Source organism: Pogoniulus pusillus, chromosome 32 (assembly GCF_015220805.1).
Source record: "Pogoniulus pusillus isolate bPogPus1 chromosome 32, bPogPus1.pri, whole genome shotgun sequence".
NCBI lineage: Eukaryota > Metazoa > Chordata > Aves > Piciformes > Lybiidae > Pogoniulus > Pogoniulus pusillus.
Window position 1 is genome coordinate 81,714 of NC_087295.1, and position 27,009 is coordinate 108,722.

The following is a 27,009-nucleotide window of genomic DNA, read 5'->3' on the forward strand; positions in this document are numbered from 1 at the left end:
CCGCACAATTTTGTGCTGCAGCTCCACCGGAGATGTGCCAGAACACTCTTCAGAGGATAAGAGAAATGACCCTGTTTGCTGGCCTCATTCCAGCACAAGCAATTAAATTTCTACATCTCACCAGCCCCTGCAGTTCAGGCTGTAACAAGGTATTACAAAGCTTCCTGCCCTGCACCAATTCTGTGCTCCCCAGCACCTGCCACCGTTCCCTCCAGAGATGGAGCCAAAGCACAGCAGATGAAGCTTCATGAGTAAGACCACTGCGTTGAAAACAACTGAGACCCAAGACCTTCACTGCTTCTAGTACTGCCACCAGAAAATCTAGGTCTGGACTCTTGGTGTTATTGAAGATGACTAAGCTGTGAAGAGCAACTAAAAATACCAATGCTGCCATGGCACCACAGCTCAGAGAAATAAAATGAAGAAACACCTGCACACATCTGTCCATTTTCTGCTCCCCTCTCTACCTTTCAAATCAGATTCCAGGGTGCATGAGATTGAATGACAGGAAGTGGCTGATTGCTTGCAAACTGTAAAAACAAAGCCTGCCCGTTGCAGTGTGCTGGTTCTCCAGCTAGCACTGCCTACCAACACACCCCGGGCTGAACAGGACTGCCAACAAAGGGGGAACTCCGGCACGACTATGTTGCTGGAGTGTTTCATGGCAGTTAAGCCCAGGGAACAAAGGCAGCAATGCCTGCTACTGCTGGGGGAGCAGAGGGCTCAGGTGTTTGGAGAATGCCAAGAGACGCAGAGGGTGGGAAAAAAAAGAGAACTTGAGTAACAAGTGCAGCCAGTACCCTAAAGCCAGACCTTCGGGAGCTGAGCTCTGTGGCTGTAGCCCAGGCAAACGCAGGAAGCAATAGGACTTAGATATCCAAGTGCCTTCTCTGAATGTGCAGTCAGAGATTGCACAAATGACCACAATTATGCAACAAATTACTGGGGGTGAATAAAAAGAGGTCTGCTTAAATCCAAGCTGGTATTTAATTCCTTAATGTCAATATTCTGTTAGACTAATGTGCAACTTCCTTTGCATTCAGGAAAAAAGATGTAGGTGTGGATGCTCCTCCATCACTCTGCTAGGTGAGTTACGAAGCTGTCATTAAAATAATTACCAATGGAGGAAGAAGAAGGAGAACCAAACATTTAACTCAATGTAATTAGAACCTCTGTTTCCTTCTAATGTGGCTGCTTTACCTCACTATGATTAAAGAAAGCAGGGACTTTTAAGTAAACATGTGCCTGCATCAATAGGCTGGCTACGAAACAGTGGCCACAGCTCAGTGAAAAAGAACTCTCCAGAGAGAAGAATGTTTGAGCAGAGGAAAGTGATTATTCTAACTGGCCAGCAGACATCCTACGAAGGCTGCTCATAAGACAAAGTAATTGAGAAAAAATCCAAGCCATAAATGTCAGGGCTCATCCTATTTTCATACATCTATGCAAAGCACAAATGTACTCTGTCTTTAAAACTGCAAAATGGAGATGGGAGCAAAAGCACAGAAAAACCATGTCAGAACCCACACAGTGTAAGTAATGACAATAAAGAATTCATAGCAGAAGGCTCAGTTGTTGGACATCCTCTGGCACTAGCAGACAGGCTTCCCTAGGGAAGGATAGAAGAGAAAACCCCACCAGGGAGCTGAGGAGAACCCAAACCCAACAACATTAATTCTTAGTGATTCTCATTTTACCCTGATAAGAAAAAGAAATGGCACTCTTGGGTTCATACACAGTTCACAGGGTCCAAGTCCTCCTCGTCTGTGATGCGTGCACAGGGACCGGCATCTGCAGTGAAGTGTTTTAGCAGGTTCCAGCACACAGAGAATTGTGTCACTGAGCTTTATCAGCTGCCCCTAGCGAGTGCCCAACGCAAAGATTTTTGGATTCATGGAAAACAACGAGCAATGAGAGCTCGTTACAGCAAGTGACCTCCACAAACGCCGGCTTGCTGTTACCCCTGCCATCGCTTTGCCAACACTTGCATTCCTGCCGAGCACTCTCTGGAGCCGCCTCTACAGGGCTCTGGTCTGCAGGTGGCACCATTATGTCATTATGAAACCAAGCAAGAGCATTGCTGGGACAGGCAGCAGCACAGAGGAGGGGAGCTTAACCTACTTAAGGCAATACTCCATGAATATCAAGTATGCGATCTAACACTCATATACAGGAAAAACAATGCTCTCTGAGGCAAAGACTAGGAGGTATCATCTACTGCAGACTGTCAACATTAGCTGAAGTAAATGGAGCTGTATCACTGACACCGGCTTGGAATGTCCCTTTGACCTTCAGTGGCCTTCGGATGGGGCCTTCAGAAGAAAAAAACATCTGCAAGTCCAATAGTATGAGATCTTCCTCTTTAACAGAGCTGGCCAGGGGTAAAGCAGCAGAGTCAGTTCTGCTGCACAATGTGCTGAAATGAAAAGCAGGTACAGGGGTGGCAGAAGCAAGCTGTGATGTTTCCAGAACGACAACACTGCTTACAAAGCACTGAGGAAATCATGCAAATGCTGTCTTCACCGTCTGCAAAATGGACAAGCAGGCTGTCAGGAACCCATCCGGTATGCAGCTCTCATCCTCCCAGGTGCTGACCCTACCCTGCAGGTAAGAAGCTGGTGGTGGGGCTGGCAGGATCAGTATCCCAGGAAAATGAGGGAGCTCCAGCACCACTCACCTGAGGTTGTGCTGCCATGCGTGGGGAAAATCCATCAGACCTGTGTCTGGCTCTAAACCACCCAATGCAGCCCACTAGCTATGGGAGCTCTCCAGCCAGCACAGGCTTCTCTTCATCCTTTATAGCTATGCACAAATACTTCTAATTTGTGGTCACTCTGCTGTGACTCCCAGAAGGCACCTGTGGAGCACTCGGGAGGGGTTTATGTACCTCTTGCCAGCAAGAGGCCAGCACACAACAACACTTGCTGCCATTAGCCAGGCACCAGCATGGCAGTGGTAAGCTGTACAGCCTGCCAGGTCCCTGCAGTGCCACTGGGAGAGAAGAGATTCACATCAGCCCTGGAAAAAAAGAGTCCCACAGAGCTGTCTCTGGCAGACAATTCTGTGTCTGTGAGATAAGAAGGGATAACGGAGGAGAAACTGGGCTAAGAAGCACTGGAAAGCCCAAAACAAAGCAGGGAAACTCTTTGGCCTCAGCAGAACGGAACTTGACACTATGAGCAAAGAAACTGCCTGCTGCTGGGTTCAGAGTAACTATGCACATTTTCTGTCATGAACCAAACACACTGAGACACATTCTGAGGTTCTTGAGTATGACACAAGAAATGAACAGTTAACAATTGCTGTAATTAAGAACAGTTAACTTATTAACACCAATACACTAGAATGGGTCACAAACTAGAAAGCTGAAAGCAAGTTAGTGACCATTTTATTTCAGAGCAATACCTTTCAACTGGGGCAGAGAGGAAAGAGAGAGAACAAGCTGATAGGATTTTTTACAGCTAGCTTTTTAATAGCTAAAATCACTGAGGTCTAGCACAGGAAAGGACCCTGAGGAATTATCAACTAGCATGGCAACACCACATGAAAAATTGATTCTCAAGGAGGAGCACTTTTAAGCAGCTTGTTCAGCTCTTAATAAATCAAAGTGGAGTCTAAAAGTCATGCATTAAGCTGGCTTCATAAACTCCAAGCCTAACTAATTTCAAAAGAAATACTACTTTGTTCATGTCCATTGGCTAAAAGTCTTCTTGCCCAGAGTTACGCTCCTCCAGCATAAGAAGTGACAGTGAACAGAAAATGCAGTTGCTCCTTGCAAGGCTGCAACACTCATGCTAGTAACAGTCTGGTGGAGATGAAGAATGTTCAATCACAGAGGCAGTGGAACTTCTCAAGCACTGTTCCAAACTTACAGGGGATTTTACAACTCTCAGAATACTCTCAGGGTACTTCATTCACAAAACATTCCAAGCAGAAAATTACGAGCACTCAGTGGTTCCTTTTTGTACGTGACAGCTGGCAAGCACAGCTCTCGTCTGTCTGAAGTGTATTCCTCTGAAACATGCTTTTACACAAGCCCTGGAGGGGTTAAATCCCACACCTGAAGAGCACAGATGATGGCTGTGTCCTGCCTGGCCCCAGGAACGCCCCTCTGCGCTTGCCTGCGCCCAGCCTCCCCGAGCAGCAGCCACGCTATCTGAAATGCCGCCACAAAGCAGAGTGCACAAATTTGCCCTGTTTGATCCAAACTGATTTTTTTTAAAAAAGGAAGAAACCAGAAAGAGGAGTCAGCTTGTGATTCCCAGCTTTAAAGAGAGGAAAATCCATCTACAAAGTGCTGTCCGGAGTGGCTGAGAATAAACACATTTTGTCTTGGGGGGATTTCTTCTGATGAGCGGCCTGGCAGAACTGTCAGACTCAAACTGCTTCAGCTGAACTCAGCTGCAGGGCTCTGGAAAAAACCCGAGACGAAAATCCTAACAAACTTTGGCCATTTGTGTTTCTGCTGGGTTTGAGAGGCTGTTAAGTGAAGGACAGCGTGAGCAGAGAGCAAGCACTCTGCTAGCAGAAGGCTCTCCTGCAGCCCAGCACTGCGCTGCACAAGCAGGCTGTTCACCAGGTGCTCTTGCAGCACTCGTGCAGACTTGCACAGACCCCTGTCTCCAGAACACCAGGTGGAAATACACATCTGTGAGTCACCAAAGAGCCCTGGCAGCATTGGATTCTGGGCAAACTTCCCTAAAAGATGCAGGAGGATATATCTGAAAAAAAGCCAATAATTCTGGATGTTTCTGACAAGTACACTTTGACCAGCGCTGAGGTATTGCAACAACGGAAAGCCTGCAAGCAGCACACGGTGACAGACAGATCAAATAGGGCAAGTGAGGGAAGGGGGTTTGCCTTGGCAACCAGCAACACAACAGCACTTACAGAATGTGCACCTTTCACTCTTCCCAGTCCTGGCAAACCAATCAGGGAAGCTTTCAGCACTAAAAATAGGCCTGTGTTTTGCAGAATTCACTGGAATCTGTGGTGCTTGGGGTTCAGAAGGACCACTGCAGCTGCGGTTATGGGACATGCATCCTCCATCCAGAGCATCACAGGCACTCTGCTACTGCTGTACTCCTTGAAACACAAAAATGTTGATTTTTTAAAAATATTAAGCACAGGCAAATCTCTGCATGCCTTTAGAGTGAAAGAATGCTTAAAATGATTATCCTGCAGAGAGAACACTTGGCTTTACAGCAGACCTCTGTTATTTGCCCATAGAGGGCTGCTTACCAATGCAAGACCAACAACAGAGCATCTTTCTGTGGCTCATTCCTCTTGCTCAAACTTCACCTTCACCTCCTAAGCTCCTCTGAATATCTGTCCTGTAACTGTCTCTGATCTTAACCTTGGTGGCACAGCTGTCCCTGCGCACACAGCAATAACAGTGATACAGAGGTGCTGCCTTCAGGAGGAAGGCAGGAAGCAAGCAGCCGCAGAAGTCAGCAGGAGAGCCGTGTGAGGCAGATCGGGGCCCTGCTTCTGTGTCAGTAAAGACTGATACAAATGTCAACAGCTTCACAAGTAGATGCTACATGCTCTGAACCGCCAGCAAAAGGGTCAGCCTGGGAGAGCAGGCAATGAATGTGCCAGCGCTGGGATTCTGTACTTGTCACCTTAAAGCCATGTAGTGCTGAGGATTTCAAGCTCTTAAGGACATTACAGGGTCAAGTGCTGTGGATAAACAAATCCAGGCTACTAAAAATCACAATTCTGACTTTTCAAATGTGCAGGAGGTGATTGAAATGACGAGTTGGTGATTTTTAATGATTTTCTGCAAGTTTTCCATATTCATAAGTCTGCCTAGAGCAGCACAAGCTGCATTCTGATGAGGGATGCCACTGCCTCACGCTCCCAACACGGCTTCGGTGTAGCGGAAGACAACGTGTCAGGGACAGGACACAACAGGCTCGCAAGTGTCCACTGTGCCACTGGGGGCTGCTGTTAGCACAACCTTAGTGCCAGCCACACCGGGCACCTTCTGCTGCCTAGCTCTGGCCCATACACTCTGCTTTACTCCTGCCCTCTCCAGGGCTGGAATGGCTGGTTCCAGGCTATGCTTCTGCTCCACTCATCTCGGTCAGTTCCTTCCACAGGAGAGGGACAAGGGACAGAGGAAGGGCTCAAGTCTAGCAGGGAGACCCATGCTTGAAAAGAGAGTGGGAAGGTTTCCTTACTGTGCCCAATCCAACTGAAAGGGGAAGTGTCCACAGCTGGACCCTGATTCTTTCCAGAGAGCTCGGAGTGGCTGGGGAGTGGGCACCTGGGGAGGAAGACCTGTGGGCCTTCCCCATAGGAAGCTCTGCCAGGTACTCTACCTGTGTACTCCCACCCTTCTTCCTTAGTGACAGTAGCATGAAGAACTTCAGTGCCAACCTTCAGCACTGCTTGCAACAACACACCTCACCAATAACATCTACCACTAGCTTGCAGCAACAATTTTTCCTCTCCATGTTCTCCTGTATCCATGAATGGTTGGTAATAATATTATGAAAAACACACCCTGGAAACCTGACAATAGGCCAATCTTTCCCTCCCACATTTTATCCGGGTCAGGAGTTGCAGACTCATTTGTGGCACAAGCCTGACAAAGTATTTTTCAGTCTTTCAAACAGCAGGAGTTTGAAACACTCCTGTCTGCCCACAAGCAGAACTGTGGCTGCCTGACGTGAGCAGCCTTGCTTTCCAGACAGGCAGTCGTCAGCTTTTCAGGTGCTTTGCTTGCAACTGGAAATGGATTCATTACAAACCAGAAATAGATGATCTCAAACAGAGACTCTGCCAAAACCAGAGTACTTTCCTGGAAAATCTATATAGAAGAAAAAGGCAGCACAGAGCTGGGCATGAGTGGTCAGGGTGAGCGCTGGAAGGAACACACAGCTCCACAACATCTACTGCAGCTCCCACAGAGCCGCATGGCACCAGCTTGGCTTATCTGTGTGCCTACACACAGGAATCTAGACACACCTCAGCTCCAAATCACCCATTTACCTGTCACCTTTCCAGGACGCTGCAGTGGAGGAGAAGACTTGCATCATAAGCCACTAGCAGCAGATGAGCAGCTCGCACCACCTCTCAGCTAGTGAACTTATGCCATCCCAGCCATGCCATCTAGCTGGGAGGAACAGGGTCTGGCCAACAGGACAGATCTAAAGTCTCTGTATGGTAGGAGAGACAGGCTTATGCCAGAGGGCTAAATACACATTGCCAGACCCTTCACACTTTCCAAGTGGCCCCTCTGTGCTGAGACATCTCTGAAAGCCTGCCCAGTCTAGACACAGTTAAAGCTATTTCTGCCCTCCTGCTGCCTAGGCTTTCCCAAACGTTTGCTCATAATCAGGTCCCTGAAGATACTTCCTACTTTTTTCAAAAACAAGTACCTTGTTTTGGCACAAATGTTGTCATTATCTGCGGGGGTGGTGTGGCCCTCTGAGTTAGACATAAACTATATAGAAACAGTTTAGCACTAGACTTGTAAGGTGAGCTTTCTATTTAAGTAGCAAAAATACATCATTCACAGCAAAGAATACATTTATCACAAGACTTAACAACAACAGGAGCAGGTGATTTTCAATTTACACAGTAAAAAAGGTATCTGTGAAGACACTAAGGCTCTTTATAAGCTGCTTATGTTTCAGCCGGTGCGGGGCTTTGCTACTTTGTGAGCCTGAAATAAGATTGTCTGGAAATTGCCTTCACTATTCTTTCCATTCTCAGCTGAAAGAAATGGAGAAAAAAAGAGAAACTGGTTACACTTCCATTTTCTCCCCTTTTTAATATCAGGAGACACTGTAAGTCACGCAGTAAAGTGTCCTGTAGACACATGGCTAAGAGACTGACAGATTTGCTTTAAGATAGGTGACACTTTAGAGTTCTCTCCCTACGGCACTCAGCTTCTTTACAAGGTTAGAGCTAAGCCTTAATCCTGATCTGTTTTAGTGAAAGCAGAGCCTTCACTTCATCCTTTTAACTTCCACCCCAAGCAGCAATGCAGCTAGAGCTGGGCTCTGTGGGTGTTCAGTGCATTATCCACACTGTAACCTGAAAGACAGGAAGGATACTGAGGTTAACTCATCACCAGTGTGGAACTGATCCTCTCTCCCGGGGCTTTGCTTGGTCTGCTTTCACATAGTCCTGGGGATGGGACATAGTACTCCACCAGTTATTGTCCTGTGGAGAGACCAAACACCTCTGGTTTGGATTATAGGCAGCAGCACCCACAGGAATCTCTGTTTCATCTCAGCAGATGAAAACTCACTTTCAGAGGCAGCTCAGGAGAGGCAAGAGAGAGCTCTTTGAAACACTCCTTGAGCTGAAGGCTTGCACAGGAAAGCTATGGAAGGCTGCATTTATTTGTCTTGAGGTGGAGCCACAGAGATAGTAAGCTCACCAAAGTGCAGTGTACCAATTATCTAGAGGCAATCCTCTCTTATTTGCAAAAGAGAAAACAGAAAAAGCACTCCCTGGATCCTCTAATCCAGTCAAAAACACATACACACATTTCTGCTTGATTGTTGTCCTCTCCGTGCCCTTGTTTCACACAATGGATGCTCCTAGCAATGCCAGGACAAAGTTTCTTCATGTCTGCCCCAGGGCTCACAGAACCAGGGGCTCCAAGAAGCAAAAACCTCCTTTTAGAGGGTGAACACCGAAATTCAACCTGTTACAGTCACTCGGTGGATGGGAGGAAGACCCTTCTCTCTCTCTACCCCACCCATTTCATGTACATGTAGAAACTCTTCAGCCTTTTGCTGCCATCTTCACCAGCAGCCCAGGCCCTGGGAGATATGAAAACCAACTCTTCTCTTTTTAACCTGTGTCAGATGGTCTATCTCTTGTGAAAACCACTTGCACCCCTAATTGTTGTGACAACGTCACTCAGAGATAGCTTTCAAATTCAACACACTTCACAAACATCACTCAGCCCAAAGGTAGATTACTTAAGCCGATGATTCCTTTGCCTTTCCAGCAGTTGTAATAATGGAGAATGAACTGGTGTGTGCTAAAGCCGTCAGACAGAGTTGCCTTGTCTCTAACAGAACTGGGATCAAGCTCATTCCTTGAATCCATTTCCATCTCGTGTGTCTTCACCACAATCTGGTATTTCCTTGCCTAACATCTTCAACTACACGGGCACAGCCAAGGCAAAGAGAGAGAGAGAGAGCACGCAAGGGATCTGCCAGGTAAGATCACACACACCAGCAGATAATGAGTTCTGTTTTCAGGAATGATCTGAAGTCTTGCAGCCCATCTGCACATTGATCAGATCAGTCCTTGACCGGTTCAGGTAAATCAGGGCCCTAAACATTCTGCTGCCATTAATCCATTCAGGACACCCCACGTTATAAACTGACTGAGTTCCAGACTAATCCAAGCTAACAAACTAGGACAAGGAGCTGCAGCAACTCCCCCACATCCACTGAGGCCCTTCTTAAGCCAGGTACTTGAGCTGTTAATAATCAGTACAGTGTCTGCAGCCACCGGCATAGAGAGAGAACCACAGGAAGAGAGGAAGGGAAGGAAGAGAAAAGTTTCAGAATTGCAGCCTTCTAATGAATCATTGACTGGAGGAGGCCAATGGCATTTGTATAAGGAGGTTCCAGGAGCTGGCTTTTGCAGTGTCCCATTTCATTCTGTATGATCCTCAAAATCTCCTTTCAGCCTCCCAGAACACAGCTTCGAAATGCCTGTTCTGGTCAGGCAGTCAGCATTTGTACAAACATATCTATTAGCTTATCAAAGGTACACCACACCCCAGCATTTCAGCTTCATTATTTTACATTTCTTTTGCCCAGAAAGAAGGAGGCTTTTGTTACCTAAACTTATCAGCTGCAGTGGCAGTTCTACAGGAACTTCCCTGGAACTTCAGAACATGGTAACAGCCTTCAAACGACTAATGAGTCAGTGCTGCAAAGCAGGACCTGCACCCTTCAAAGGAGAGGCAATTATTCTCAAGATTCCAGGAAAATGTCCTGATCCAACAAAAAGGAACTGACTTACTGAAAAGGTCATTTGAAGGCATCTTTTGATTCACATTAAATAGATGTAAAGCCAGAGTCCCCCACTCTCTTGCTGAAGAGTGTCCACAAGGACCCCAGCTGCAGATGCCTCTGCAGCACCATTCAGGGAAGCAGGCAGGGGATAACTGGCTCCACTGGCACTCACTTTGTAAGTAAATTGAAAGCGGAAATGCAGAAGAGCAGAGTCCATCAGAGCAGCCTGAGATCACCCAGTCAGGTGAATAAGGAGCAAGCCTCCCGCTTGCTGTGATTCATTCCATGTGGAATTAAAAGTCCAAAGCAAACAGCAAACCCAGCGAGCCTTCTCTTACAGAATGGTGTGAGATCCTTCAAGCCCTGCTTCCCTAATCACCAACTGACACTGGCTGAATTACCCTCCCTGCCATACGCTGTCTGCAGCCCTGCACAAATGATTGTTGGTGGCCGTGAACCCTATCTTTCCACATTAGTGCTTCAGGCAGGCTGCGACAGCGAAAATGGGCAAGAATAAAAGCTCTAATGGACTTGTCTGAACGTATTACTGCTCATATCTCCAGCTCTGCTTGGCCTTCTCCACAGGCTCTGCTCAGTTATTTTCACCACTGGCTTTCAGAGATACTGAGGGCTTGCTGAAGTACCACAGTTTGTAGTGCACCTGCACAAGCGGAGCTGCAACACTAAAGGTCGCTGGAAGCTCACCGATCCAGAGAACGCTGCAGTAACAACCAAGCCAGTACCCAAATCACCACTGCTGTTTGCCTTCCCTTAGCTCACAACGAGGCAGCCAACCCACTTACACAGGCCTTGCATTTGTCCCCCATAATGATCCACCCTTTTAAGGGAAAGATTTACCAGGTTGAAGACATCATAAGAAAGCACAGGTATGTCTGTTTAAGGAAGACCCAACCTTCCACCCCCCAAATGCCACAAGAGACCTTGGGGAACAGAATATTAAAGCATTATTATGATGATCCCATTGAACTTTAAAAACAAATGTAAGTAAAAGTATTGCCTATTCCCACCCAGCACAATATCAAAACCTTTCTGGTAGGCTGCAGAGCTGCTTCTGTTACTACTGCAAGCAAGGACCACATCATCTAACAGTGTCAATGAGGAGGAAGAGGCACTGCACACATTATGAATTTCAGCAACTGCAGAGCTCTCAGGAAGACCTTGTTCAAAGTGATCTATCACAAAAGCGTAGAAGATCATGGCCTGTGAAAATTCCCATTTGACAGGCCAATGCATTGCCGTTTATAAAGCTATGGAAATGAATTAAAATCACAGCTCCTTCAAACCGCTGAATGCATTCCACAGCACCACAGATATGCCAGGGTCTATAGGCACATGCAGGCAGACCTCTCAGCAGGAAATCAAACACCACCCATGTACTAAGACCCAGCTCCTCCAGCATCAATGCACAGAGCTAAGGAAGTCAACTGGACATAAGACAGAATGAGGCAGATTGGCAGAATAAAGTTTTCAACTCAAGTGCCCAGGAAGAGGCAACTTTGTCATCCTTACCCACAGGGAGGCAGCAGCAGTGCCACAGGGCTTCACAGTGCAAGGAGCCACTCACACTGCGGCCCTGAGAGGAATAAAAAACCCAACTGCCCTCTGCACCACAGCTACATGGCACCAAACTGGATTATCTTTGGACAAAAAGCTCAGAAGGAATTCAAATCACCAGACTTTGTAAAAGATGCTACCAAAAGAGTTTTGAGGGACACCCTAACAACAGGTTGCTCTGAATTCAGTGACCTTGCTTATCTTATCTTATCTTATCTTATCTTTCAAAATAGACATTTTCAAAGTTTGCAACAGTGACAGGACTGCCAGTTGCATTGAGTGCACTTCCAACAGCTCAGTGATGCTGGGTTCAGATAATCCAACAGATTGCTAAAAGCAGCCCCATCATGTCCTGAAGTTACTGTAAGAGGCGCAGCTCACAGCCCACTGATTACAGTGGATTACCACGTCCTGGCCCCCTTCCTTTTATTGTGGTACTCATGAAGCAGTTGTATGGGCATCTTTTCCATCAGAGGTGATGGCAGTGCAGAGTAGTTGGAATCTTCAATTGAAAAAGGGAGGCAAAGTTTTGCTTACTCCCAGTAAAACTGTTTAGAAAGTAGAGTGACTTCTGACCTTCAGCCTGCGGTCCTGGTCCCCGCTGCACAGAGAATTCACAGACACTTTGAACGTCTTCCATGTTGGATTTAAGTTATTCATCACAACCTACAAGCAAAAAGAAATGAAGGGAATCCTGGACTTCAGCAGATCTCCAAAGAACACGAACAGCCACGCTCTTCAGCACAGTATGCTCACCAGGAAGAGGAGAAAGCAGAGCTCAGCAGAGTTTGCAAAACAACATGCACAGTGTGCGTGCCTTTGAGTGTGTGCACAGTCTGCAACACTCCCCCCCGTGAAAGCCCCAGAAAGGGGTACAGGCCCTCACAGACCATGCTGCAGAGACTGCCCGGCATTGCCACGCCTTGGAACGCTAATGCTCGAGGGAAAGGCTGCCAGATCCATCTCTGAAGCCATGGAGGAGCTGCAGGAGTAGGCAATGTGGATGGGCAGTATTCTGGCCTGGAAGACTTTATGGGGTCTGTAATAGATAGGTTGATGACCCCAAGTATCTGCTTTTTTAGAGTGTCAGTCATGACATGGAAGCAGTAATGATACTGGGACAGAGGCAACGAGTGCCAAGCACCCAGCTCACCAATCCCTTTAGCACCAGCAGCCTGGGAGGAGGTGCAGCTCCTGCCCTGCGAGCCCACAGGTTTAACGCCGTGCGGCTCTCTGGCCGCGGTGCCGTGCGGCTCTCTGGCCGCAGCACTGTGCCTAATGCTCTTGCCTTAGCCTCGCGCGGAGCTCCAGACCCCATAGCCTCCGCTCGACAGCTGCGTAACAGACAGAACTGTGTTCAAACGTGAAAGCCTGCATGGGAAACAAACTGTTCCTGCTGACAGCCTGCCTGCATCTCTGGAAAGTAAACCCGACCCTGCCCATACCTCAGTCCTGTGAACAAGCTGCTGGGTTGCGTCGTCATTCATCCGGAAAATCTCCAGGAAAGGATCGGATTTGCTGAAAAAGTCCTGAAACAAAGCACAGGACAGGCTGTTCCGAGACTTCTGGGAGCTCTTCAGGCACAGCGCACCGCTGCCTGCCTGCTAATGAAAAGGGAGACCCCAGCCCCGGCTTAGTGAGGTTCTTGGTGTCCCTCAGCAATATTTCCCTCTTCTCCTTGTTCCACAAGCATTTCCAAGGCACTGCTGCTGTTCGCAGCTTGACTGCTCCATCGGAGCAGGTGGAATTGTGAATGTTACTTTGCAGCCCTTTTCCTTCTTACACCCAGTCCAAATTCCTGAGCTTTATATCTTTCATCCACCGAGCTTGTTTCTTTCTTACCTGCTGGGTCTTTTGGCACCAGCTGCGTGTCACACAAGGCCCTTGAGACACATTCTAGAGTGGGGTTGAATTCCACACTTCTCGCCCACCCTCTCAGACCAAAAGTTAAACAGCCAGGACACTGTCCTGCTACCCACCAACCTAAGTACCAGGGAGATGGACTAGAGAAGGTTAGAGAAGCAAGCCCCTATACGATGTGAGAACATGGCCCTTGTTACGCTGACAAACAGGCCAGGGGAGTGCAGGAAGTTGCTCGATGTCCCTAAGCACAAGCAAGCCTGTGACACAGGCTGAGGGTCACAAAGCCACTGCACTACAAAGCACCTTCCCCAGAGGCACATCCAGCCCAAAGGCCTGAGCATTCCCACACAAACCTGCACCAATGAGATGCATTTGCTACTGCCACAGCGCACCACTTCTGAGCAGTTACTTGGACTCATCTTCAGTACAGTGATTTTCCGTTCATGGCTCTCTTTAAAAATGAGGTTTGAGGGTCAGGTCCCTCAGAAAAGGACAGAAGTAGCCCAAAGGCACAATCATTTGGAAAATTCTTTGGCAGCCAGATGAGGCATAGAGGATTAAGTTTAATACCAGGAAAACACCTAAGCAAAGTAGCACTGCTCTGTCCTTTGCAGACACCTGCTGAGGAAACTTTCCCAAGGAATGGCAGCTACCTCTCTGGGAAGAGGAAGAGCAAGAGCCGTTTGCTTGCCTCAGTGCTCGTAATTTGTTACAGCTCTCATAAAACTGTAGCTGCTTGTTATGGTAACTGTAACACAGCCATTATGGCAGCAGACCCTTCCCAACAGTTACTGTTCCGCAGCAAAGTGCTCTCAGGGGATCACCTGAAACAAAGAGGAGCCCTCTGAGCTAGCTGGGCTCCCTTGAGACAGGCAAATGCAGTGGTGCCATCCAAATAAAGCCCTGTGATAAGAGACGGAGCCTTTGCCTCTGCAAAGGCAGCAAACTACAGGAAGATTTCACACCTATCACTTCCTTCACATCTCCTGCTGAACGTTTCAGGGAAAGCTGAGCAGGTTTTGCCTGGTTTGTGGCTTCTCCAAAACCCCTGCAATTCTATGTGGAGGGAGTTAAAAAAACCTACAGCCAAACCAACGCACCCTGCCTGTTAGACCACGCCAAGGAATGCTGTTCCATTCACCAGAAGGGGCAGGTTCCCGTCCTGCTCCCTAGCAAAGGAAATGCATGGGTTTAAGGACCACAGTGCAGACCTCTTTCAAGGAGTTCTTCTTTAAAGAGGGGAGGAAGGAATTCTTGTCCATTCAAAATGCCACTGCTGGTAATGGATGGGAAGAATCTGTTCTCCTTTCTATCCTTGAAGCACATCCAAATCCTGCCCCATTCATTCCTTTATCCCCAAGCTGTGAGCCATTAGGCTTGAACTCATCTTCTGCCAGTTGCAAGAACGTCTGGCTTTACCCAGGTGACCCAGTGCAGCCCAGCATGAACGATGCTTCCTCAGGCTTCTGGTTTTCAGGACACTAGGAGGTCAGTTCCAGCCCTCAGTCTGCTTCTGTGTTACACCTCCATCTGAGTACCAAGAGATTTGGGATTTTACAAGATGGGCTCTTCTCAACTCTTTGGCAGCTCTTTTGGCCTCAGAGCACTCATGCTTTGCCACCAATGGCTGAACTAATCAACTGTTAAAGGTGGAAGTGATGAACCAATGGGTTAACCCATGGCAGCAATTTCAGGCTTCAGTAATTACTGAGGGTGCCTTGCAGCTACAGCTGTCAACATTCATCGTAAGCCGTATCCAGAGCCACGACCTTTTCTTATAAATGAGGAAAGCCAAAGTTCAGTCCGGTTTAGAGCCACGTCTCTGCCTGGAGAAAATGAAAATACTTCTTCCAGCTGTAATAGGCTTCCAGAGATTTTCATCAGCAGAAAGCTGGAGTTTTGACTCAGAACATGGTGAGTCATTGCTTGAGTGGCACACTGCATGATCCAGGAACACCTCATTCGATGAAGCCCACCTTGATGGGGCAGGTTACCACGGCAGGAGTGAAATACTCCTCAGGTCTTTCAGAGAGGTTCTCCCCAGCTTGTCCCCACAGAGTGTTTCAGTTCTCTCTACAGCTGCTGGCTCAACAGCATACCCTGCCAGCATCCTTTTAATTCTTGCCAACGAGAGCCATAAGCAACCCTAATATCCACACCAGATTAGAGTTAACAGCTGTGGAAAAGGAATGACCAAGTGGAGTCTCGTCATGCTGTACACATCCTTCTTTTTTTGTAAGTGTGACAGTATGTAGAACAGGAAGAGACTTGGCTACATCCTTGGAAATCACCTCCAAAGGTGTCTGTCTGAAGAGAGACTGTTAATGATCCTGAAGCACAGTGATGTTGTTTACCTGTGGGTTCTAAATAAACTCTGGTTCTATTAATCTTTCTGTGTATTTGCTCCTTGCCTGAGTTTTTCTGGCAGCTTCAAACAAAAAAATTACTCATTGGTTAGAGACTGATTTTGAAAATCTGATGTATGGCCCCAGAAGTACTCTCACTGATTTGACAGTAAGTTACACCAAATGGTTACAAGCACAGGCTTGGAGTATCAGAACCATAAACTTGTGCATGGTGTTGCCATGTTTCTAACTGGAAGCAGCTCCATCCCTAAGAAAGGCCAGGACTAGCGACATATCCTCAGTTACTGTAAACCACATAATCTAGAAAGAATCACAGTCTTATGACATTGATTAATTGCAGAGATATTCTCTGGACTACCTCAACCAAGTATGGCTGCTATGACACTGAAATAACAAAGAGTGCATTTCTTGGGCTGTGTGTTGCTCAAGGTGCTCGTTACCTAAATATTGCTAAATGGCAATGGTTGTTTCCGAAAAGAGGCAACCCTCACAATGAAGAGCAGTGCTGGAGTCAGGGGACAGCTCTCTTACTAAAGAAGGAAAGTCCTGAAGAAATATGCAGCAGTCTCTAGTTCACAAAACGTGTACCTAAGTCATTATGAACTTTTCTAGCTTTATTTTAAGACACTTCGACTGCTTACAGAAAGTTCACTTCTCTAAGCACTTCTGATTGGTGGCATTTTAAATAATTAAACTGTCTTGGTTATAGAATAATTAACTTGTCCTAGTTTAATTAGATTCTCTTGAGAGTTTTTTTAATTACTTTGCAATTGAAGCAAGCCTCATTGCAAACATTCATCTGAAGTCTCTGATGTGTTTAACAATACAAGGCAAAAACTATCTGTCAGGGATAATCTCATCAGATCCTATGTGCAGGCATCCATCTCTCCGTGAGGTTGCCACCCAGCAGCTCACCTCATCACCCAGCAGCTCACCTCGTCACCCAGCAGCTCACCTCGTCACCCAGCAGCTCACCTCGTCACCCAGCAGCTCACCTTGTCATCCAGCTTCCGTGCGCTGAAGGAAAGTTCAACGTAGTCATCATTGCCAGACAGCTCCTCAGCAATCACCTAAATGGAAAGCCACAGGTGAGTCTCCCGTGGGGCAATGCAAGGGAACAAAGATGCCATCTTCCAGTGGAAACACTGCAGACCCCATTAGGAAACTCAAAGGTGGTGCAAGCTAAGGTGCTTCTCTCTGCAATCAGGAAGGGCTAACGGCTTTCTGTGAATCCCTCACTCAGCTGATGGTGTCACTTCACTAAGCCTGCAAACCTGGATCACTTTGTATCATGCGACCGCACCTCGTCAATCACTTGTCAGTGGACAGACATCAACATCAGGGGTCCCTTCCCTTTGACCAAGTTCTTTCCTCAGACAGGCCAGGGCAGAACTCCACAGTCTCACTCAGTGTCCAAGGAGACAAAAAAGGGTATACAACTGTGGTAGTATTTGGGCTTGAAGCTTACACTGCTCTACACTGCTGCAGCATCATTTGACAAGGCAAAGGAAGCAGCATTGAGATCATCTGCCCTTAGTGGCCATGGAAAGCTCATAGCCAGCAGGTCTGGTGCAGCCGTTCCACAGCAGAGACACTGCAGAGGAAGTTACTGCAGACAGAGTCAGAAGGGAGCAGCACTAAAATAATGCAGTGTGACTCCTTCAGATAGGGTAGGGTATGCTGATAACGATGGTGTCTCATGCAGTGCTTAAATCCCAGCCAAGCCAGCCTTCCCAACCAAGCCACTAAAACCTCCAGGGGCAGCAGGCGTTTACCACACTTGGGGAATGCCGCTGGGAAGTGTTCTCTGAAGCAAGCCACACTCTGTTCTGGTTGGCAGTTACAATCTTCCCCAGTTATAAATTCTCCCTGAAGATTACATCACCCACAAGAATCTGTTTCCTGGGTCTTTCATACCCATGGCTGCATACCTGGCACCATCTCAGCCAGGCTTATACCATCTCCTCAGCACAGACTCCAGGTCCTCAGGGACCAGCTGGGACACCTCAACTGTTCCTCAAACTAGTTGAAGGCCACTGGGGTTAGAGCTGCAGCCAGAGCACTGCAGCGTAGGATGCTCTCACAACCCACATCTGCACCCCCCAGTAACTGACCAGACTGCCCACAACTTGGGTTAACTGCAGCATTTCCAAGATGTTCTAAGAACACTTTTTCTTCCTTTGACAGAAATGAAGTTAAACTCTGCCTTGGGATAACTGGCAGGGTTCTGGGAGCAGGGGCTGCAGGGATGACCTGTTTGGGAAGGCTGGTCACAGCTGGCTCAGCAGTGCACCTAAAAACATCAGCCCAGCCAAGAGGCACAAGGTGTCTCTGTGAATGTGTTTAAGAAAGAGCAGCAGCTTCCAGAGGTAGGAGGCACAAAGGTGCCCATGAGGCCATCCTAAAGAAGATCCAGAAGGAGGCATGGGGAAGGGGATGCTGGGCACACAGCTAGAGGAGCATCCTTGGAAGGAAGTGTTCCATATCACAAGAGGTATCTTCTTGCACCAACAGGCTAGCCTGTGCTGGAGAAAGGACATTCCAGAGGCATTGTGCCCCATGTGTAAGCCCATGGCAGAGCTATAAGAATGACTAACAAAGAGCAACAAAGCAGAAATCTTGATGCTCTGACCCTGACCTGTGCCATTTGCCTCCTCACCATGGGGACTGAGCATGTGAAGGCAAAGGCAGTGGAGGCTGTGAAGGGTGCAGGAGAAGTGTCAGACTGAAGTTGTGCCTAGGGATGGTGGAGAAAAAGTGCTTTTCCTAGGAGTTTGTTTGCCACATTTGTTTCTCAATGCCTGAATCAGTAATTACATGTTGATGTTAATTGGAAATGAATTAAATGAAATTAAATTCCCTGAATGGCAACTCTTCTGCCTGTGCCACTTCACGACAGTGACCTGTGGCACTTCCTTCTGCAGAATACCCACACACAGCTTCACTCTGCACTCTGGCCCCAGCACATGTCAGTAGGGCATCACACAAAGGACTGACAATACTCCAGCAGAACATCCTGAGCAAGCCACTTCCCAAAGCCTATGAAAAACGGAATTCAGTGCACTGAACAAGTTAGGAAAGCAGTATTTGTAACTTCCATACCTCACAGATACCTGCTAAACACCCAGGGCCAGAAATTATGATAAATAATCCCTTTGACTTACTCTGGTTGAGACTTTTCACACAATATCTTTAAGCCAAGCTCAAGTTTTCTGCCATTCCAGTGAAGTCAACTGTTCAGAAGCCAAAGCAAGTACCTAAGGTCCATATTTCATGGTTATCCCCCATCATTAGGCCAGCAGGGACTACTCACTCAGCTTCTCTCATCTGCTGTGTATCACTGAGCACTGTTTCTTAGCAGAACACTCTATTAACTGAACCAGAGCATTTGTGATTGCACAAGACTGGACTCTTGTATCCCTCATCGAGGCAGGTTCAGAACACCACAGGGATGAAGTCTGCCCAGATAATCCCAGAAGGCAAACACCACCAAATTATTCAGAGAGAAAATCTCTCTCCTGTTTCTATGCAGTGAGGTGAACAGGGAATTCCTTTCCAACCCATATCTCTCGCATGGCCTCACGCATTTAAACAAATCCCATCCTAGTCAAGCATCAGTGAACATATCTGAGAAAATTCCCTTGGCATTATTTATAAGTCTGCTGTCTTTGTCGTAGCTGGAAGCAGAAAAAAATCAAACAACCAAAGCAAAAGAAACTAATCCAGCTATCTGCACATCAAGGAAGAAAATCCTTCCCAAGTCTGTAAGCAAAGCAGCAGAGATTCCCAAAGCAGAATATTTTACTCTAGTCTGTTTCCCACTGCCGGGCTGCAAATGTCAGGAGCACGCTGGGTTCAGCACAGCCAAGCTCGAGCTCCCAAAGCAGCCAGCAAAGAGAGAGGCTAAAGAGAGGTAATTCACTGACCTGCAGATTTCCAGGTACACGTGGGGCTAGAACTACTCAGTCTGTAACTGCATTCTAGTACAACTAAGTCTACAGCTGTGTTACTGAAGGCTGTAACAGACTTGCAACTAAAAGTAATCAACCAGCATGACTTGTTTGCTGCCAAAGTTATTTAAAAGTAGTAGTAATGATAATTGTGGCTTCTATACAAATTGTACATTACTTGTTGCCAGTTCCTCACAACAAGCATTTGTCAGAAACAGGACAAGTAACTTGTTAAATGCCTTCAACACATTTCTCAGTCAAGGGCTGTTCTGCTGCCTTAGCAGGATGCCTTTAGGACCAGTAACTCATATTAGGTACTTCTAAGCAACAGGAAAACAGAAGTGTTTTTAAGAGCAACTTACTGTTATAGATGACTTCCCTGCTGTGTTCCCATGTTTGAGTAAGGACTTGGAGAGTTTCCTCTGAGAAACAATCTGTACAACAACAAAAACAAAGGGGAAAACATCAGAGACCATGGTAAAAATGTGGCTTATGGCGACTGCACTTTTATGCTGCCTTTCTTCATGTATGGAAGTGCCCTCTTCAACCGTGATCAGGGTGTGCACTACAATATCACAACAAAGGGTCCCCAAGAATTCTGCAGACAGGATGTAGTGGAAGGACAAATGGAGTTGAGCAAAATGGGAAGAACACAACTTGTTGAGTTGAGCAGAAGAGTAGAAACCGCATCTCATATTCTGCTCAATTATGGCCACGATGGTGATGATGGTAGGACAGGACTAAGCTTGAAGTGGACTTCCCAGAAAGCAAAGGGGAGCTGTACATAGCAAACCTATCAGAGATGCTTCCAAACCCCACATATTTTGACAGGAAACTCAAAGCCATTTCAAACAGAAGGAATTTACTTCATTCAAAAGTGCCATCAACTCCAAGCTGAGGGCAAAAGCAAGCAATCTCTCCCATAGCTTCACCTCCAACACTGGCTCTCTGCATAACAGGTACCAGACCTCCACTGCAACTCAGTGCTGCAAATGAACCTGGCAACTGACCAACCTATAAATGCCCCTGAAACAACTGCTACCAGAACGATGCACACAAAGGTGCCACTTCCCATATCAATAATCATTCAGTTTCCCTAACAACCCGGCAGACAATGAACCACGGCAGCTGGGCAGCAGGGCCCCTCTATCTGCAGGACCTCTCTCCTTCCCCAGGGTGCACTTACAACCTCAAAAGCTCTTCCACTGCAATCTATGGCACTGAGCTCAGGGGCTCCCATGCAGGTGGCACATCTTTGGAGAGGATCATTTGTTCTGCCATACCCATTAGGAGATGGCATTAACAAGGTTCACTTCCTAAGCTGTTAGCATCACCACCACACAGTAAGCACTCTGCATATGTAAATATGTCTATCTAGGTGCAGTCATTAAGTGGCCAGTGAAATTAATCTTCCATCTGGCAACAATGTGCCAGTATTGTTGCTTCAAACTGTAATTAGCAATTAAAGATCTGCAAACTATGACTGCAATAACTACCAAGAAATCTCTTTTACTTAGCAGTCAATTGCCCTTTCTGTTCATGTTGGTTAAAAGCACCACTTCTGAAGGAGCTGCCATCAGCAGCATATTTATTATGTAGCAGGGTAAATCTTCTTCTGACCATCACCACAAGCAGCATCTGCTGACCTGACTGCCAGCAGTCAGTCCTAAACATGGACAACTCGAGAGCCTAGGAAGCATTTGCCCGAGCCTGGAGTTAGAGAGAGCTGAATGACATACAAGAAGACCTTCCGTCTGGTGGGAGTTTCTGGCTTGGCTCCTGCTTCAAGCAGTTGCCATTTAAAACTTTAGAGGAAAAGGTGTTTTGTCCCAAACTGATGTGCAGAGGTGCAGAAAGTCAATGTCTCCCTTCTTTCCAGAACACAGACAGAAGAATCCAGTGCAGCCCTGGTACACCTCAGCCTATTTCTAGAGCATGTTGCTTCGTGAACATTTCATTAGAAGTGTGACCTGTGAGTGAGCAGACTGACAGAAATCTCAGAGGTTTAAGAAGTAAGGCTAAGAGTTGAGAAGAAAAATGAGGTTTGTTTGCATCTACAGCCACATATAAACCCCGCTCTGCTCTGCGCCAGCCCCGTGCCCAGTGAAACATTCACACTGCAGACATTTGCAAGAGGTGGGAGCAGCACGTCAGAGCCCTGCTCTGCTCCAGAGAAGGAAGACACGCACATGAAGTGACTCCTGCTTATCAAACGTGCAATCATCTCGGCAGAGCACCATCTCAGATGGATTTCTGCTCTGTGCTGCCAAGGGATATCAGTTCCACTAGGCAGGACGGCGGCTGGTATCTGAATTTGCCTCATTACATATAAGCCCAAAGAGGTGAAAGCCAGATCTGAACACATGCTGCAGTTAAACCTGGATTCACATGGATCACATTTGATCCAATTTCCAATATAAAATATGTAAAGGTGCTTTGTTATTTTTCGTTTTAAAAATATGAGCAGATGCATCACTTGGGATCAAAGCACCGAAGCACCCTCCCCAGCTGTGCACCATGCACTGCCCAGCAGTCTCTCTGGAGCAAGGACTCCAAGGAAGGTTTGCTCTCCAAGTCGTGACTAATCAGCACTGTGTAAGAGGAGCTGTTAAATATAATGACCTATTTTACCTGGCTTGTTTAAGAACCTTGTAAAATGTATTTCCCTGTGTGGCCCTTCCCTAGGCAAGCACAGGAATAACTTTCACTAACATTACACAGGACTGTCAGTGCTTATAAATCAAAGTAATGACCAGATGTCACCATGGCTCTTTAACCTCGTGATGCAGCACTGGCAGGAGCAAACACTGAACATCATACTGAGAGTCCTGATACATTGACAGCTGGAGCTGGTTCAACTTCTTCCAACAGCCTCTACTCAGCATGGCAAGGTGCTGTCCTGGGCCAGAGGCCTGACAGTCACACTGCAGGTTTCCTCTGCATCAAAGCCGTGGGCTGCTTGTTTAGCGACCTGCATTCATTACAATGACTTGGATAACACCTAGCGCTGGGCATAACGATTGTAAACATATCTTAAAGCTTGTAAATTAAAGTACTCATGATAATAATCTGTTCGAGTGCTGTACCCACAGATACAATGACAGCCTCCCAACAGCTCACCTGTGTGAGTCAATGATCCACTCCAGCAAGAGCAGCAGAACCAAGGCAGCCCTTGCTCGAGGAGTAGAACTCTCTCTCCTTCCTCCCAGATGCATCTTTACCCTGGTTTTTGACAAAGCAAGATTTGTGTAACTCTGATGTGCTTGCATCTCTTGCTTGCCATCCCTTCGACACTTTTGAACCCACGAAGCATGGCAGGTAGTCAGAGATGTCTAAAGCATGCTACACTTGAACATCATGAGAGACCACGCAGTGGGTAAGAGCCAGTGACCTTACTCTGCTGTCAAGGAAAAAGAGTCTCAGGGAGTTCACCCCTTCACAGGCATCAAGAATTTCCTGCAGGAGAACAAGTTCAGATGTATGTGTCCTCAACAAAGGAGGTTTTCTCAGGTTTAATTGCTCCCAGAATTCTTGGTAGAGCCAGTTTTACTACTATAATCCTCCTCTATATGCAGGTTTTACTACTATAATCCTCCTCTCCAACAGGTGATGCTCTCTGCACCACACACACCACTTTTCAAGATTTCTTTTGCTCCCTACAGCACTGATCAGCTCACAGCCTATTTACAGCTGAATTACAGAAGACTGAGGAGAAGAGATATGCCTACCACACGAGGTAATAATGTTACTACAGGAAATAGCTTATCAATAGCATAAAAGGTCTTTGAATTTAATTAGTATGTAGTGTGGAAGCTCTCTTACAATCAGTCACAATAACAGCTCATTATAATAGCAAAGCAAACTTCAAATCGCTTTTCTAAAGACTGCCAGAGAAATTCGTACAGAAAGATAAAGCATGCAGAAACAAAGCAGTACGAAGTGGGCAGGCAATTCCATGACCTTTAACTGGCAAAATCCACCCAGAACAGAAACTCTTGCAGCTTTCATGCTGCTGCTGCAGCGCTAACCCAAGAACTTGCCGAGCACAACCGAGGTGAGCCAGAGAGGGCTGCAGCGATCTGCTCCTGCTGCAGGTCAGCCCTGGCAGGAAATTACTTTCACATCTAATAAGGCTCATTATTCATCCCAATAATGAATTGAGCAGCTGCACTTGGAGGAGAGCAAAGGCCGAATATTTACATGTATTTAGATACCTAAGGAGGCACACAGACATCTGATGAGGTTCAGGAATTCATACACCTCAAAAACATCAGTGCTGGTGCTGTGTCTTCTGCAGTCAGTAGCCCATTAGACAAACATTCTCATACAGATAAGGCCAATTTAATTAAATTCGGGAGCAATTAAGGCTCCTTTAACCTTTCTCCAATTCAAGAGCAAGGCAATTTGGAATGGCTGAAACTGAACTCATCATCAGGCAGCATTTTCAAGTGCAGAAGCTGGGAATGGCTTCTGTTATGAAAGCACACAACAGTAATACTCACAATGAGAAGAAAGATTTTCAATCTGGTTTGTACACAAGAGTGTGTATGGGAAATAAGAAACCTCTAAATAATACTGGAAAGTTTCTTGGCAGGCAGAGATTTACAACCTGCTGCAGGAGAACCTGCCTCAGAGGGCAGGTTGGACTGGGTGACTGTGGAAGGATTTCTCACTAACAGGACATGAACTGGCAAGAATGAGCAAACCCATGCTGCAACGTGTCCTTGAATCCGTCTTGGAGGCAGGAAACCAGGCAGTGCATAACACCCCCCACATGCAGCTACAGGGGGGCAGGGTCTGCCAGCTGCAGGGGACAGACTTTGCAGGTTGTTGATACAGACTGACCTACCTGTACCCCACACGTAACCCTGGACCAGTCTGTACCTTCCGCATGTACCAATCCTGAACTAAGTTAGCTGTGCACACCTCTTCCAAGTAAGCATATAACTCACTGTAACACGGAAACAAACCGGAGAGCAACTATCTAACCATACTGGTGGCCCAAAAGTCATTTCATTCTAGGGTGCAAGGCCAGCAGGTAATCTCCAGAGGTCCCTTCCAACCCCTACCACTCTCTGAGATCTCTGTATGAGATCGGCATCCTCAAGGCTGCGTTACTGTGAACAGATTCCACACCCCCTATTTTTAGTTGGCTGCCATTAAAACTGCACTGCAAAGAAGCCAGCTGTGTGCTATTTACAGAGATTAAATCAGGATAGAGATGTCTATGCTACAGGCAGCAGCAGTGGCATCACCCCTCCCTACATTTTCAAGCCAACTCATCCTCCTTGGTGTTATAACATGGCTCGTTTTCTTCCATTTAGGCCACAAGAAGTCTGCCAAAAAGAAAAGACTTCCTAATGCACTGTAAATATCCTAAAGAACACTACCTTCACCTGGAGCTTTCAACTGAGCAAACAGATACAGGCTGTAAAATTCTCTCACTGAGAGGACTTTTCCTCTTTCTGCATGTTTGGCCCAAAGGCTGTCAAAGTCAGGGCTGTACTCTAAATCAGCTGTCTGGAGTCTTCCAATAACTGATGTGGAAAGACAGGTATCTCCTGAGGACAATTTATCCTAGTCCATGATGGATGTCTCAGGTGGAATGAACCAACAGGTGGAACTGTTTGCTTCTCTCCACTGAACTCCAGATGGAGATCAGAAGAGTAACCTGATCTGTGCACCAATGCTCAGTTTTCTATGGCAGTGACTGACTTGAAGCTGCACTGCAGCAGTAAATCAGAGCAGCAGCAGTTCTCAATTATCCTGTCCAAACCCTGATGAGGAGCTGTGTCACCAGTGACAAACCTGACCCATCAGTCACTCAGCCAAGTGGGACGTTTCAGGTACACAGGGAACAGCGTGGGGCAAGAGGACGCACGGCAGCAGCACCTACTTGTCCAAGAGTGCACTCCATGCCACCAAGAAAATCTGCTTCTTTCAGCCCATTGTGATTGCTGCTGATGTCATGCACCTCAAACCGCAACCGCTGCACCTCTTCAAAGTAGAAGTCCACGGTGAACAGCTTGGAGAAGACAGGATTTATGCAGGTCCGAATCACTTCTGTCCTGTCCACCTGCCAAATGGAGAAGAGGTCACATCAGTGGTTTCTCTCTCTGCCAGTGACAGACCACAACAAGCTCCTCATGTGCAGTTTGATCAAGACTGAGAGCTGTGGCTATTGACACTACCATCTTTGTGGGCAGCATCCACAGCTGGCCACATGCACGAGAGAAGCCACATTGCCTTGTCTCTGCTTGCTTGCAAGGCTTTGACAAACGTTGGTAGGCAGATGAGGAATCACCTGCAGCCTCCTCCATGGGGTGAGCAATGCCTGCCCATGCTGGGCACACCAGACTGGTCAGGTGGCAGAGACAGAAGCTGGGTGTCCACAAAACGGCTGCCTTGTGCTAAACTAATCACCGGGAAACCAACTGCAGAGTAACTGCAGAATTCATCTCCCCAGCAGTGCCCATCCATTCACCAGGGAACTCTAGCAGTGCAATGCAGTTTTATCAACCTACATGGAAGAGCAAAATGCCCCAGAACAACTCATCTTGGAAATGATTAGGGATCAGAGTGCTGGATGCACAGCAAACAACTTCTCTTAGGAATACATCCATTTTCCACCTTGCCTTACAGGAATCTGACAGATCATGTGCTGCTTATCCCTAAATCTGAGCCTTACAACTGCTACAGGAATGTCCTGGGGGCTAAACTGCTCCTTCAAACAAGTGTCCAGAGGGTGCTTCACAGTTCTCCCAAAATGCAGCTTGTGTTTGACTTCTGAAACAGGCCCTTGCCACTTCTCATTGCAGTGCAGTGTTGGGAACACCACAGGCAGTGAAGCAATTTCCTTTTCCCACTTTCCTTGCTCTGGCACAGAAAAAAAATCTAATACTTCTGTAAGATTAAAGGAACTGATCCTAAACTGAAATAGGACTTGGGCTCATCACAAGACAGGAGGTGGCTGGTATGCCATAGAACAGACAAATTAAATTGCTTAGAAAATGGACAAGATCCTTTGCTGCTGATCAGAAACATCTGTTGTGCAAGTAATAGCAGCAGCTTGCTTCGCATCTCAGAGGTTCTACTGCATTAGCCTTGGTCACTGTTATCAGCCAGGACACAACAAGTCAATCAAGTCAAAAGCAGGGGGAGAAAAATAAACCAGGAGCCATTCTTGGTAGCACAGATTTATTTTAGTGCTCATGAATGGTGTCAGACTGACAACTCTACCAGTGAAATCCTTTA

General features: G+C 46.9%; 1 protein-coding gene across 6 annotated transcripts in view; it reads right to left on the reverse strand.

Annotated features, from left to right (window-relative positions):
* Nucleotides 1-27,009, reverse strand: part of CPNE4 (copine 4) — a 180,352-nt gene that overhangs the window by 39,250 nt on the left and 114,093 nt on the right. For 5 of the 6 annotated variants that reach the window (XM_064169833.1, XM_064169830.1, XM_064169832.1 and 2 more), the window contains 5 exons: nucleotides 25,652-25,831; nucleotides 20,118-20,189; nucleotides 16,801-16,875; nucleotides 13,022-13,105; nucleotides 12,153-12,242 (listed from right to left, as the gene is read on the reverse strand). In XM_064169833.1, coding sequence (XP_064025903.1) covers nucleotides 12,153-12,242; nucleotides 13,022-13,105; nucleotides 16,801-16,875; nucleotides 20,118-20,189; nucleotides 25,652-25,831 — 501 coding nt within the window. The remainder of the gene's footprint in view (nucleotides 1-12,152; nucleotides 12,243-13,021; nucleotides 13,106-16,800; nucleotides 16,876-20,117; nucleotides 20,190-25,651; nucleotides 25,832-27,009) is intronic. The other variant, XM_064169834.1, reaches the window with a different exon arrangement.